Source organism: Myripristis murdjan, chromosome 2, assembly GCF_902150065.1.
Source record: "Myripristis murdjan chromosome 2, fMyrMur1.1, whole genome shotgun sequence".
NCBI classification, from domain to species: Eukaryota; Metazoa; Chordata; class Actinopteri; order Holocentriformes; family Holocentridae; genus Myripristis; species Myripristis murdjan.
This window is the reverse complement of record NC_043981.1, coordinates 17,947,119-17,962,150: the sequence shown is the minus strand read 5'-3', so window position 1 is coordinate 17,962,150 and position 15,032 is coordinate 17,947,119. Positions and strand designations below refer to the sequence as shown.

The window sequence follows — 15,032 nt, the reverse complement described above, 5'->3', positions numbered from 1 at the left end:
CACATCGAGTTGAGCTGCTGGCTGAGAATGAATCAGGAGAAAATTTAAAGCATGCCACACTGTAACCCGTCTTTTCACCTTTAACCACGACAGAAAACACATTCATTTATTTGCTTTAGTACATGAGGTCAACAGCGAGCAGCTCTGAAGAGTTTTTCAAAAACATTTTATTTGATTTGAAGATTTCGGTCGGGGTTCTTTTGCAATCGTGCTCCTGCTAACACTCCGCTAGACAACAAATATCAATATTTGAGATGATGGCAGCCTGTATAACCACAGTCAGAAGGAAAAGAACATCTTTTGCACAGCTGAGCTGTCCTTATTCAGGTGCACAAAACAGAAAATAGACAAAATGAAGTGCACAGGGCTGACTCCTCTCTTCATTTAGTCATAACCACAAAATATATGTAATCCCATATCAGTGCAGGAGAACAGCTTTTTTGTGATTTTTTTTCTTTTTGTTACGCTGCAAAAATCCCCCATCTTAACGTTTAGTCTGATATTCAGTGATCAAGTCTTTTTTGTCAAACAAGGTAAAAAATAATCTGCCAGTGGGATGAGATAATCCCACTTGTTTCCAACACTAATCAACTTGTCTCCAGAATTTTCTTAAATCAAGATTTTTCTGATCCTAGTGGCTGATCTACCCTATTCTGCCTTCATTCAACAGATTTATCTTTGTTCCAAGAAAAGTTCCTGAAACTGTAATGGAAATAAGTGGGATTATCTCACCCAACTGGAAGATTGTTTTTTAGCTTGTTTGACGAAAACAAGATTTGAACACTGAAGATGAGATTTTTTTTTAGTATAGTAAAATTTATCAATTGATTCCAAAAGAAGATCTCGTCTGGGAGCCTACGTCCGTCCTGAAACTGCATTAGAAACAGGTGGGATTATCTCATATTGTTGGCAGATTTTTTAATGTTGACTACATGCGACTACATAACTTGTCAAGATGGAGATTTTTTGCAATGTGGTGCAGCTCCCAAACATATCAACACCTGGAAACAACCAAATTCTTCTTCCATCCATGCATTTCAAGAATTCGAAGACCTGTCTAGACATCCTTTCTGGGTGTAGAAATCAGTAGAGATCAGGCCCACCTGTCCAGAGGCTTGTCCCTCAGCTCTGGGGCTTCTGGACAGCGAAGCCCGGGGCTCCGAACGCACCACGTTCTGGTTACTGTAATAACTAACGCTGCTGTCCTGGTACCCGCTGTCCGAGTACGACGTCATCTGCACCGAATGACCTCCAGAGCCTGAGAAGATAGGGAGATCTGGATCAGCTAAACATGTATTATAATAACAATAAAAAAAAAACCCTATATGCGTCATGTGAATGCTTATTATTATCACGTATCGTCACTGGCGAAATGGAAAAGCAGGGTTGGTCGCTTGAGGTGAGATCGCAACGTTTGGCGCACGAATCCCATCGCTGCTGAATCACTCGCCGATCTCATCATTTGCATATCATCACTCTCGGCTCTCAACTTGTTAAAAGGCGATGTGACTACATACATATATGCATGAATATGTGGAGAAAACCTATATTCTTTTTTTGGAACAATCTGCATATACCGCTTCAGCGATGCTGGCCTACTTTCTACTGTAGAAACAGGAAGAGGAGGCACACGGGATATTTTTAACCGTTAACCATCAGTCCTCTCAAACTGTAATTTTGAATGGAATATTAATGAGATGCAAAGACTTCCAGCAGCTATTTAGAGGTTACATCTTTGACTTTGAGTGTCGCCGCCGAGTTCGGGGCCGAGCAGCCTTCATACAGATCTCTGAGGGTTTGATTTAACCTGCTTGGGATGTCAGATGGGTGGGGTTTGCCATAAAGAACAATGTTATGAGTATCACAAAGTCTTTACAGTTGGATAAAAGTGTTTAAAAGTTAGATGGCAATAATACAGTCTTTTCTGCTGTAGCCCTACTTTGTGATTTAGGATGAAAAGACGGGAATATTTTTCCACCACAGGAAATTGGGAGCCTATATTTCGCTGTGTCAGCTGGTTGGTCTGTCAACAGTTTGGTCTAGAGCGGCATATCTCAAAATCTATTTGGAGGATCACCATGAACTTTGGTCAAAACATTTTTGTTTCTGAGAGAATTAAACCTGCCAATTGCAGTGAATCCATGACCTTCCCTCTAGCACCACCTGCAGGCCAAATTGTCAGTCCCACACCTGAAGAACTGTACTTGCTAGAGGTGTGGATCCAAGTGTTATAGACGGGTTTCTGGGACCACTGGCTCGATTTAAATTGGTGTGATCAGTAGGTCCCCTAACCATAGTTCGGGCTGCATACCAAGTGCCATAACACTACTGTAGTTTATGCATTTGTCAATTAAAGCTGTAAGTGCTAGAATGGCAAAAAAATTACATCGACCTGGGGATGGTTTTTGGGGCTGCTGAGTCGATTGGAAGCATTCCCAAGTTGATGGGACCTTGGGAACTCACTAAACCCAAGTGTTAAGAACGCTACCAGCAAGAGATGTGAAACCAAGTGATGTTCTGGGGGCAATGAGTCAATTTGAAGTGGTCTGAAGTTGTCCAGGCCTCAGGAAGTCCCGAAAGAGCTAAAGGCTGAGACACACCAATCCAACGGTTGGAGTTTTTGCAGTGTGTTTTGCGCCGTTGACACAAGTTGGACTTCTGTTGGCGGTTTTCCAGCCGATTGAGCATGTTGAATCGAGCGAGAGTAGTGTGAAAATGGTAAGCAAACACCGCTTTGGGTCTTCTGGTTTCCCTTTTTGAATGACAAACACAGACTACTGCCACCTGCAGCAGACAGCCACACAGCAGTGAGAGTGGAAATAACAGCAGTAATAGTGGTACAACCACAGGAAATATTTGTAATAGGATCATGACAGGTAACAACAGTAGTATTACTAGTAACAGTAATTGCACTGGTGGTTTCAGCAGATGTAATCACGGTATTTGTGGTATTAACAGCAGTAATGGTTGTTAAATTGATAGTAGCAGTAGAAATAATCCTAAACGTCTCCTGTATATAAAAGAAACCAAAGCTGCAGCAGCGTCTTGCTCTCTCAGCCCTGAGTCCTGAGGAAAGTTGATGGACCAAAATGTCAGTCGCTCCAGTGAAGCTGCCTGATGTCCAACAGCAGAAGACTGTGGTTTTACAGGCAGCTCCCAGGTGTGTGTGTGTGTGTGTGTGTGTGTGTGTGTGTGTGTGTGTGTGCAGCTGCATGAATGTGAAGCAGGACAGTGCTGGAAAACCCCATGGTGCCCAGCCGACTTCCCCTGGACGTGCGAGGCGAGGCTGGGCCGGTGCCAAACTCAAATTCTGAATATTCGCTTAAGTAACACACTGAGGATTCAATTAGGAGCAAATAACCTCTGAACAGACCCTCGCTGTCGTGCAAGGAGGCGCGCTCCGGTTCGGCCGGGTAGAGTCCCTCCTCCTCCTGCAGGTGATGACCAGGAGATCCAGACACCTCCATCATGCCGCACTGCGACTCTCCGACTCCCGAGGCATCTACGACAAAATCAGTGTGAGCTTCTGCAGCATCACCACGCTGCAGGCAGGCAGGCAGAGCGCCACAAACGCTGCTTTAGACCCACCGTTTTTGAACAACCACAGTTTCAGATCAATACATTTTGGTGCAGTTTGGATATGGCATGCTCATGTGAAGGTTAGGATAAGAATCTGGGCCTTTTGTAAATAATTTTCTCCGTTTAGCTCAATCTAAAACTGCTAATCTAAAACTTCGGTGGTCCGCCTCAGTTTTTGGGAGGTTGGTCTAATGGGAAAGTTGCTTGTAAAGTGAAAAAAGCTTCCAGCAAAATCAGCGACGACTCCTATGCTCCATGCTATCACAGCGTATGCTAAAGTATTTGAGTCTACGATAAAGTTCCTATGGATTTTTTATTTCAGAAGTCCAGACTTCTGCAGACCTACATTTCCAGACATCCCGGTGGATTTTTTTTTTTTTTAAAGATTATGTTTAACATCTCAGTCTGCTTATAGCTACAAGTTTATCACGCATGCAAATGTTCCAGCTGTTACATGTGCTGCCAGACTCATCAGTTGTCGGCCTCCTGTTGGGGGGATGAGCAAAAAAATGATGAGACACCAGGTGCTGCTGATGATGATCACGACGCTTCTTCCCTTCCATATGACGAGTGACGGCTGCCTCACTCATGTTGGAGATGTCTAAGGATTTAATATAAAGTTTGTACTGTGCCTTTTTCTGTGTTTTACAGCCCTTCGCCAAACATTTTTGTATATTTTAGCCATTTAAGCCATTTCTCAGAAAAACTGCATCTTCCCTTCCACTGCAAGTGCCACCTTTGATTTGTGCACGGTAAAATGGACAGGTGTTTGACTCGCCCTTGCCCTGCCCACTCAATGGAAAATTATATTGCGAACAAAACCAAAATACACTGATTGTGCGATTTATTACTGCAATTTCTCAATTATTCTTTTTTTTTTTTTTGGAAAACTGGAAATACAAGCAATAGTCTGGAAACGCAAATATTTTTCCATGCTTTCTCCTCTTTTTCCATGCTTATCCAGAACTGGAAGTTATTAAAATCAGTTTCCAGACTTCATAATGCTTTTCCAGACAGCGTAAGAACCTTGCTACTATCACAAAAAAGTGTGAAATCTGGACACACATATGAACTTTGAGGAGCTGTAACTCAGAAAATATCCATATTGTGAATGTAAAATTATGCATGGCTTCACTGAATCTGCAAAAGATACTGTAGGAAAAAAATCAGCTAAATCTGAGGGGGTCAGGTGGGGAATTTTTTTTATGAATTGGTTGATTTTATACAGAATAACCTGGGAAGGAAATCACACCAGTGGTATTTTTTTTTTTTACACTGTTTTCTTCTGTTTCCTTTATATTGTCGGTAAATCACCATGATGTACGCGGGACAATCAATGAGTAGGAGTGCAATAAACCGTTTTACGCACACCTACTCATTGATTATCCTGCAGCTTTATCGCTCTAGCTTGGTCTGCACCTTTTTCTTGAGAACATCCTGACATTGGTAAGAGCATAAACCCTGAGCTTCCGGTTTCGGAAAAGTAATGTTATCTCAGTTTCTTAGTTTTCAAAGCCATTTCCTCACTGACCGCTGTTGTGTATCAGGATCAATACTGAGGCGATCGGTCTACGGCTGAGGATGACACCAGATAACATCTAAAAACAGAGCTTGGGTTCCTAAAATAGCGAACTTGTCCTTTAATAAAATAAACTCACCAACAGGACAATCTCCCAAAAACCTGGAGGATGGGTTTCCTCTGAGAAACACTGCGAGTCACAAACCACAATAGAACAATGTACCAATTTCATGCAAATGTGTGTATTTGCACTGCTCCAAATTCAGATATCCACCGCTTGAGAAATGAAACACACCTTCCCTTGCAAGAAATTAAAATAAATTATGCCAGCTGTGGTTTGATAACACCTTTGCAGACAGGATTCTCTTCACTTACTGAATGATGAAATGAAAGTATTGATTTTTTTTCCCCCCTCAAAATGGATATACAGCGTTTTATAGCAGTGCTGTTATTTTATTGGGAATCAGACAGTGAGCGATGTGCTGGGAAAGAGGGCGCCGAGCAGAGAGGGAGCGCTGACAGAATAGCAAATGGGTCCAATTCACACCCGAACAGGCGGCTGGAAGCTCTGTTCTGCTTGACCAGCCAGCGCTGAATTCGGGCAAATTTCATCCTTTTGTGGCAAAAAATAGCCCCTCCGCATCCGTGTAACGCTCTCTATCTCGCCACAATGTGCTGCGTTTGATCTGATTTATACGTGAAAACGTTTATTCCAGCATGAAATATCGACCATTTGTTAAAACACTGGCACTTATTCAGACGAAATGACTGCTGGCGTGGCAATGAAAGCTCTCCACTGAGGATTACTGAAGGACTTAGCTCGCTTTACACCTTTGCTTACAAAAATGGCGACATGTTACGTTTTAAGATCACTTGTAAGCTTTTTATTTTATTTTTTTTGGGGGGGTGGGGGGGATTTTGAACGTTCATTTTCAGGTGACCTTATCTTTTAAAAAATGGATGTGTAACTTTTCTGAAATGAAACCGGCCTCACGTGTTTCCAAGATAAGATTTAAGGTTAAACCTCTTAAGAGACGGTACCTGCAGATCTCCATGCAAATGACTTCTCAGAGGAGCTGCAGCCGAGGAGGAGGAGGAGGAGGAGGAGGAGAGGAAGGAGGAGAGAGCAGAGAGAGAAATCACAGTCTGATAACTTGAAAATTTTCAGTGCATGCTGCAAGCACAAAGTCAGAAAACGGTGCGTGTGTTTCCTGGAAAAGCCTCTTTCTTCTCGACTTTCTGTGCATTTTGAAGTGAAAGTGAGTCGACGTCAGCTGAGCGTCACAGAACCAAAACAAAAACAACCAGCAAAACAAACGCACCTCCACTCCTGCTCATAACAACAACAACATATACATCTACATATATCTACATCTATATGTGTATCTATACATTTCTATGTAGCTATATATCTATATCTAGGTCTTACCTTGCACCTTTAACCATTCACTCACTTTTCATCCACTGTTTGTTTATTTACAGGCAGCTCCCAGAGTTTTTGTTTAATTATTCATCTGTTTATTCATTCATTTTCTCCTTTTTTATCTCTTACACCTTTTATTATTATTATTATTATTATTATTATTATTATTTTACTTTTTACCTTTATTTTTCCAGTTTGAGTTTCATCTGTTTCTTATTGGTCTTCTTGTGTTTCCTCAGCTCTTGTTTTTATTGTTTGTTTGATGTTTTGTTGTTGTTGTTTTGCTGTTTGTGTTTCATGTATTTGTATGAACGGTGCCATATAAATAAAGTCTGATTGATTGATTGACTGATACAGATTATGCCAATGCTTACATCAAAACATCAGCCCGTGTTTCTGAAGAGGGAGGAAAATAACTGATATGTAAAAACAGGCTGATATATCAATAACTGATTAATGGGCCTGCGTGCATTAATCTGAATGGAAGTTATGTTTGATACCAATATTATATGATTAGCTACTGTGGAAGCTAAAATTATAATGAAAGATTACACTTATATACGTAACATAGCTCTGTATATAATAATATGGTATTTTATAATAATAATACATGTGTTTCTGTCTTTATAACAAAAATCCCAGTATGGAATTTGACTGCCAGATGTTTGCAGTCATATGAAAAAACAACAAGATTTTTAATACTAAGTTTGTTGACACTTTATATCATAGCCTGCAAATACTGGTGTTTGGTTTAATCTATTCTGTATTAATGAGGCAACAAGCAGCACTTTATTTTGCAGGATGCTGTATTATCAGCCTGTATTTATATTTTTTGGTATGCGGTCAACAGTCACACCATAACTATTTAATAAATCCCTGGTTATTACAAAATTGTTGCCTCTTTAATCAGCAGAATTTGGTTTGATTACACTTTAATTAGCCCATAATCACAAAACAGATACGCTGTAATTTGCAGGCTGTGAAATAAACTGCTTTTTTTGTGGAAAATAAACATTTTGATAGCTGGAAATGATGATTTCCCACAGACCCTCTACCCTTCATGTGAAAAATCAGTTAGTTTGCATGGTGGTTTCTGCACCGAGTCAGTTTGCCAATTAAAATCTCACTGTTGCCGTGAGAATAAATGTCTTTTCTAAGCTCATTTCTGCAGATACATGTTTCCACCACACCAAACTATCCTCTCGGTACATCAGCAAAGCTCTTCTTCTTTGCTCTTGGGTTTCTTGGCGCCAATTACCAACAAGGAAGAAAACAACATCCTTTTGTTTCTGGTTTCTTTTTTTGCTCCTGAGAGGCTCTGGACCGACACCGAGCCTCTCCTTCATCTTCTTATGTAACACGTTTGAGCGCAGGAGGAGCGATACCACGGGAGTCTACCTGCTGCTGTCCCCGCCCGGCGACTCGGCTCCCAGCATGCACCTCTCCAGCTGGCTGGCCACGATCTGCCGCTCCTCCTCCAGCTCCCGAGTCAGCCGCTCGAACTGGAGCTCCTGCGGCGACACATTACAGCGGCGATTATGAGCCAACATCCACCGTGACACGGAAATTTAAGCCTTTTTAAGACCTTTCTGATGCCAGTTAGAATTAAATGTGAGACTCGTTTTTGTATTCGGGCGGCATGACAAGGCTGATTTCTCACCGGGGGAAACCGAGCTCGCCGAGCTGCCGCAGCATTTTATTTATTTATTTATTTATTTTAAAACCTCTGCAAGTGAATTCAAGACTTAAAACACAGGCTCCAGCTGTTTTCAGGAGGATCTGAGAGAATATAAGTTAGTACATGGCAAAAACCCATCTCAGCGAGTCATTTAGTCTCATCTTCACTGTTCAAATCTCGTTTTTCTTCAAACCAGGTAAAAAATCTGCCAGTCGGATGAGATAATCCCACTTATTTCCAACACTAATAAACCTGTTTCCAGAGTTTTCTTGAATCAGGTGTCATTTTGTTGATCCTAGTGCCTTTTTCGGCCTGGTTTCATCATATTAATACTTGTTCCCAGAAAAAAAAATCCCTGAAACAAGTGAAACTGCAGTGGAAACAGATGGGATTATCTCATTCCACTGGCAGAATATTACCTTGTTTAAAGAAAAAAAGGATTTTAACACTGAAGATGAGACTAAATGACTTGTTGTGATGGAGATTGTTTTTGCAGGATTAGAAACAGACAAGTGTGGAAAAGATTTTGCTGCATCCTGGAGAAAGTGATTTCAATCTGTCAAACAAAACCAGAATATAATCCAGCTGTCCATGCTGATGACTGCTAATAATAACCCAAACTGCAGACGATGCTGCATCTTCTTATTTCCTCTTCAACTTTGTAAAGTTATCTGGCTGACTTGCTAATCCTGCTTTGGGGAAAACCGGCCAGATCTTATCAGGCTTATGTAATTATATTCTCAGTCACATTATCTCACTTCACCGGCAGCAAATTTTGCTGATTTCCAGTGTGGCTTCTCTCAAAGAAATCTCCATAAAATGCAGAAAATCTTGCTCCAAGACAAAAAAACAAGTTTCATTATCTTGGAAAAAAGTCAAATTTGTTGAAACCAGCAACATCTGCCTGCATGCACTGCAAAAAAAACCTCTTAGTAAGTCTTATGAAGTCATTTAATCTCATGTTCAGTGTTCAAGTCTTGTTTTTTCTTCAAACAAGGTAAAAAAACTGCCCGTGGGATGAGATAATCCCACTCATTTCCAACGCTAATCAACTTGTTTCCATAATTTTTCTGAATCAAGTGTCATTTTCTTGATCCTAATGGCTGATTTACCTTATTTCTGCCATGTTTCAACACATTTATACTTGTTCCCAGAAAAAAAATACTGAAACAAGTGAAACTGCAGTGGAGACAAGTGGGATTATCTCATCTGACTGGCGGATTTTTGAAGAAAAAGATTTTTTTTTAACACAGAAAATGAGACTAAACCACCATGGAATGAATATCACTGGGGGGGAAAAGGTTCTCAAGGCTGACACTCAGTGTTTGAAAGCATGAAATCTACTAAAAGCATTTTTGAAGGCTTATAATGTTTTGATTGGCTAAAAAAAAAAGTAAAATCTCTGCAAATATTATTATGTAGTTCATTTTTCCGAATCACGTGATTTCTGGCAGCGTTGTCCCGCAGCTCTAAGCTCGAAAACCTGAAACAGGCAGACGGAAGAGAAATTTAAAAAAAAAAGAAAAAAAAAGAAAGTCGGTACCCTGGACTTGCACGCTTACAGCTACCAGTGCAAACCTACATCCACCAAAGTTTCAAAATAAAGGTTCACCCTGTCAAAACTCGTGTTTCAATGTGCACCGGTTTCTCAGATCAACGTTTACAACCTGGAAAACAAACACCGGGAGAAGAGTGACAAATCTGAAACTCTGAAAATATGTCGGAGAAAAGCTGTAAGAGGAGCAGCTGCAGGTGTGAAGAAGGAAAAACTGAAATACACAATAATGTCTGCAGAGATTGGATTTTTTTTTTCACAGCCTATCAGAATGTTACACAAGCCCTGAAAACCTAGTTTCAATCTTGCAAAATCTTTTTTAAACAGAGCTCTGAAGTACGGCGAGATATCGATTCCAATAACAACTTGGTAATACGGTGATTTTTTTTTTTTTTTTTTTTTTTTGGATGAATTCAAGTGCACAAAGTAGATGCTGTGTCCTCGCTTCACTGAACATCCTGTGTGGAAAAGTTGAAAAAACCCATGCAGACAAAAGAACACACACACACACACACACACACACACACATTTACAAAAGCTCAATTTAGCTCCTTCAGCCACTTTCAAACTGATTTGACTCACTCGCCATAATAATTAGCTGCAGTGACTTGATTGCACTGATTTAGTTAAATTACATTGACATTTTCTCAGAGATAACGAGCTGAAAAACGGACAGATTCGTCGACTGAAGCTGACCTCAGGTAACCCCGTCTTGGCAGGAGATATCAGGGCATTTCCAAGTTTTATTATTGCGAAACAATGAAGAGAAGCAGCCAGTTTTATGACGAAACAAACAAAACCTGCAGGCGTGTTGGAGAGCTGACCGTCACTGCGCAGACTGGACTCGGAGAAAAGGTTTCTGCATTAACTCGTGAGCATGTTTTATGCCTGTTTGCACACATTTTACACACCACATGCACACAAAAACATGTAAAGCACAAATTTTTATGGGTCATGTCCACTAAACTCATTTTTCCCAGCAGAAGCGCCGCCGCCGCCGCCGGGCCTCGTACGTTCATTATTGTGGAAATTCACAGATAAACACAGATGACCCGGGGAGATTAAGCACAACGCTGCTTATTGATACCCAAAGATCAATGAACAAACAAACAGCAGCGTCCTCGGGCCTCTTGGGCAGAGCGGGCCGTCTCACGAGCTTCATCACGACACATTTAAGCCTCGTTAAGACTTTCTGATGCCAGTTTCAATTAATAACAGATCAATTTCTTTTTCTGTTCTCACTGGGAAAGCAGCGGCTGCAGCATCTTGGACATGTCCGAAACTGAATTTAGGACTTCAAATCCCACATCTAACTGTGTTAAAGGTCATAAAAAGCAAAAAAAAAAAAAAAAAAAAAAAAAATCCAATGAGTGGTTGTAGTGTCATCTTCAGTGTCAATAATCTGCCAGTGGGATGAGATAATCCCACTTGTTTCCAAGGCTCATCAACTTGTTTCCATAATTTTCTTGAATCAAGTGTCACTTTCTTGATCCTAGTGGCTGATCTGCCTTTTTCTGCCTTGTTTCAACACATTTATACTTGTTCCCAGATAAAAATCCTTGAAACAAGTGAAACTGCACTAAAAACAAGTGGGATTATCTCATCCCACAGGCAAATTATGAGCTTGTTTAAAGAAAAACACTAAATATGAGACTAAATGACTTGCGATGGAGATTGTTTTTGCAGGATTAGAAACAGATAAGTGTAGAAAAGATTTGGCTGCATTCTGGAGAAAGTGATTTCAATCTGTCAAACAAAACCAGAATATAATCCAGCTGTCCATGCTGACGACTGCTAATAATAACCCAAACTGCAGACGATGCTGCATCTTCTTATTTCCTCTTCAACTTTGTAAAGTTATCTGGCTGACTTGCTAATCCTGCTTTGGGGAAAACCAGCCAGATCTCATCAGGCTTATGTAATTATATTTTCAGTCACATTATCTCACTTCACCGGCAGCAAATTTTGCTGATTTCCAGTGTGGCTTCTCTCAAAGAAATCTCCATAAAACGCAGAAAATCTTGCTCCAAGACAAAAAAACAAGTTTCATTATCTTGGAAAAAAGTCAAATTTGTTGAAACCAGCAACATCTGCCTGCATGCACTGCACAAAAAAAACCTCTTAGTAAGTTTTATGAAGTCATTTAATCTCATGTTCAGTGTTCAAGTCTTGTTTTTTCTTCAAACAAGGTAAAAAATCTACCAGTGGGATGAGATAATCCCACCTGTGTCCAGCACTAATCAACTAGTTTCCACAATTTTCTTGAATCAAGTATCACGTTCTTGATCCTATTGGCTGATTTACCTTATTTCTGCCTTGTTTCACGAGATTTATACCTGTTCCCAGAAACATTCATGAAACAAGTGAAACTGCACTGGAAACAAGTGGGATTATCTCATCCCACTGGTGGATTTTTGACCTTTTTGGAGAAAAAAACAAGATTTGAACACTGAAGATGAGACTGAACTAGGTGTTAAAATGGAGATTTTTGCAGCTCAGACACACAATATGGACATGACACTGTCATACGCAATGATAAAACATGTTTTTTGATTACTCTGAAGCTGCTTAAGGGGAAATTTAAGGGGAAATACAAGAAAAAAGGAGACTTTAACACTGAAGATGAGGCTAAATGACTTGTTTGGATGGAGATTTTTTGCAGCTGTGTGATCCATGTGAAAACAGAGTAAATCAGGGTTGGCCAGTGAACATAAACACTTAATTCAGGAGTGTGAGAGACACTCGAGTCCACTCTCTTGACTCCCGTGTGTTTGCATCTCCTGACAGAAGCTCCTCTGTATTTGGGTCAGAGCGGCCATGTGATGCTATCGAGCCTCGACAGACTCTTTAGTCAGATGGTGCTCGACGGCTCGCCTAATGTTCTCATCACGCTGCTTATTTTGCCTGTGAGAGACTCCCGTCTGCATGCTGGAGTGTCTGGCTGCAGAAATAAAATTAGAAGAAGGAAAAAAGAAGAAGAAGTAGAAGCAGAAGAAGAAGAAAAAGGGAGGAGGAGGAGGAAAAGAAGAAACCTGGCCTGATTTTCTGAGGCAGAGTGAATGTAGGGGAATTAGAGTTGGTGACAGTGCTGACGACTTAAAGAGGGTCACGACGCTGAGAAGCAGCCTCACACACACACACACACACACACACACACACACACACATGCAGAGTAAGCGCCACATTACGGACAGGAGACTGTACATATTAATTTAGCTCAGATTAGATTAAACATGGATGATCCCTGTGGGGGAGATTGGGTACACAGCAGATTCTCCAGCATGAATAATTTAACAATTAATAAGTTGGTTTTCACTGGCAATTATTCCGAGGTGATTGGAGAATTGTTTGTCCTCTCTGCAGCCGCGCTTCAAAACTATCTCAAGTGCCAGAGTTTTATTACGTGTAACTACCACATTGCAAAAAAAAAAAAAAAAAAAATCCATTTTATCAAGTCATCCGTCTCATGTTCAGTGTTCAAATCTTTTTTTCCTTCAAGAAAAGTAAAAAAAATGTGCTAGCAGGATGAGAAAATCCCACTTGCTTTTTTTTTCTGGGAACAAGTAAGAAAGACTAAGGCAGATCAGCCCATCAGGATCAAGAAAATCACATTTAATTCAAGAAAACTCTGGAAACAGGCTGATTAGCATTGGAAACAGATGGGATTATCTCATCCGAATGGCAGATTTTTGAGCTTGTTTGAAGAAAAACAAAATACGAACACTGAAAATGAGATTAAATGTTAAAGTGACAGATTTTTGTAGAGTAAAATGTTTGGAAAAGCATGGACAAATGCTGTTCTACTGTGCTGATGTATATGGGATTAAATATTTTAAAGGAGAGAGGAGCCTGTACGCCTCATTTTGTCGATTTTTGCTCTCTTACACTCACTCGCTGTTTCTGATGCTGATCAACTTGTTTCAACAATTTTCTTGAATCAAGTGTCCTTCTCTCGATCCTGCTAGTCTGATGAGATAATCCCACTTGGAATAACCCCACAGTCATATCTTTTTCACAGCACAAAGGAGCAGAAACGTCACGGTCTCAATATTTTATAGACTAATAAACATTCATTTATAAAGGAGAGAGCAGGTGCACATGCATATTGTATTTATATAGATTTTTGTGGAGGGAGCCTGATAATCCTGGTGCTTAGCCTGCACACAATGTGGAAAAATCTCCACTTTGCCAAGTCATCCAGCCTCATCTTCGGTGTTCAAATCTTGTTTTTCTTCAAATGAGGTCAAAAATCTGCCACTAGGATAGAGGGATAATCCCACTTGTCTCCAGAATTTACTTAAATCAAGTGTCATTTTGTTGATCCAAGTGGCTGATCTGCCTTATTCTGACACATTTATACTTGTTCCCGAGAAAAACTCCTGAAACTGCACTGGAAACAAGTGGGATTATTTGTACCTTGTTTAATGAAAAACAAGATTTCCACACTGAAGATTATCTAAAATGACAGGATGTTTGAAGACTGGGTCCTCTGCACACGCCAAAAAAAAAAAAAAAAACAACTCCATTATAACATGTAGTTTTTGTTTTCATATTCAATCTTAACATTTATATTTTCTTAAAACAAGTCGGGTAAAAATCCACCAGCGGAGTGATTCCAATGCAGTTTTACTTGTGTAAAGTGGGATTATCTGATCCGACTGTCAGATTTTGCACCTTGTTTGAAGAAAAACAAGATTACACCAGTGGAGATGAGCCTGAGTGAGCTGTTAAGATACATAAAAAAAAAAAAAAAAAAAGAAAACTCAACCAGGGCATGAATACAGCCTCAGTGCTGCGTCTCAAACCGCTGCAGACCGGCTCGCCGTGGCCTCGCTCTGCTCCTTGCTCTTTACATCAGCGCCGAAAACAGTAAGGAGACGGGACAGGGAACACAGGGCTGCTTGTGTCGGCCTGGCGGCGTACGGCGGCCCACCAGGAACAACAGAAGCGCGTTGGCGGCAGCGCTCGCCGTCACCTCGGGGGCATCTGGGAGCGGGCCTGACCCTGCCAGCCCGATGCGGAGCTGTGCCAGGCGACGGCTCGTACCAGCTCGCGGGGCGGGGGCGCATGGGGGGAGGCTGGCGAGGATTATTGTCCGCCGTCACAAAGTGTTTCTCTCTCCTATCGGGCGACACCAACCCCCGGACCTCTGCGGCGTCTTGCTCCCTCTCGCTGGAGTCGTGCCGTGTCTAATCATAGCCCGGGCGGTTCGGTTTATCCGGACTACATCTGTGATATCCGTGAAACGTTCGGCCTAGTTCTGCTGCCGCCACAGATC

At 41.0% G+C, this 15,032-nt stretch overlaps 1 protein-coding gene across 1 annotated transcript in view; it reads right to left on the bottom strand.

The window, feature by feature from the left end:
* LOC115372234 (plakophilin-4-like) overlaps positions 1-14,594 on the bottom strand; it is a 52,223-nt gene extending 37,629 nt beyond the window's left edge. Inside the window, exons 1-5 of the mRNA XM_030069941.1 lie at positions 14,523-14,594; positions 7,920-8,032; positions 6,140-6,174; positions 3,362-3,502; positions 1,104-1,258 (exon numbers count right to left, since the gene is read on the bottom strand). Coding sequence (XP_029925801.1) covers positions 1,104-1,258; positions 3,362-3,502; positions 6,140-6,174; positions 7,920-7,957 — 369 coding nt within the window. The 5' untranslated portion in view covers positions 7,958-8,032; positions 14,523-14,594. The remainder of the gene's footprint in view (positions 1-1,103; positions 1,259-3,361; positions 3,503-6,139; positions 6,175-7,919; positions 8,033-14,522) is intronic.
* Between the last annotated feature and the right edge of the window lie 438 nt (positions 14,595-15,032).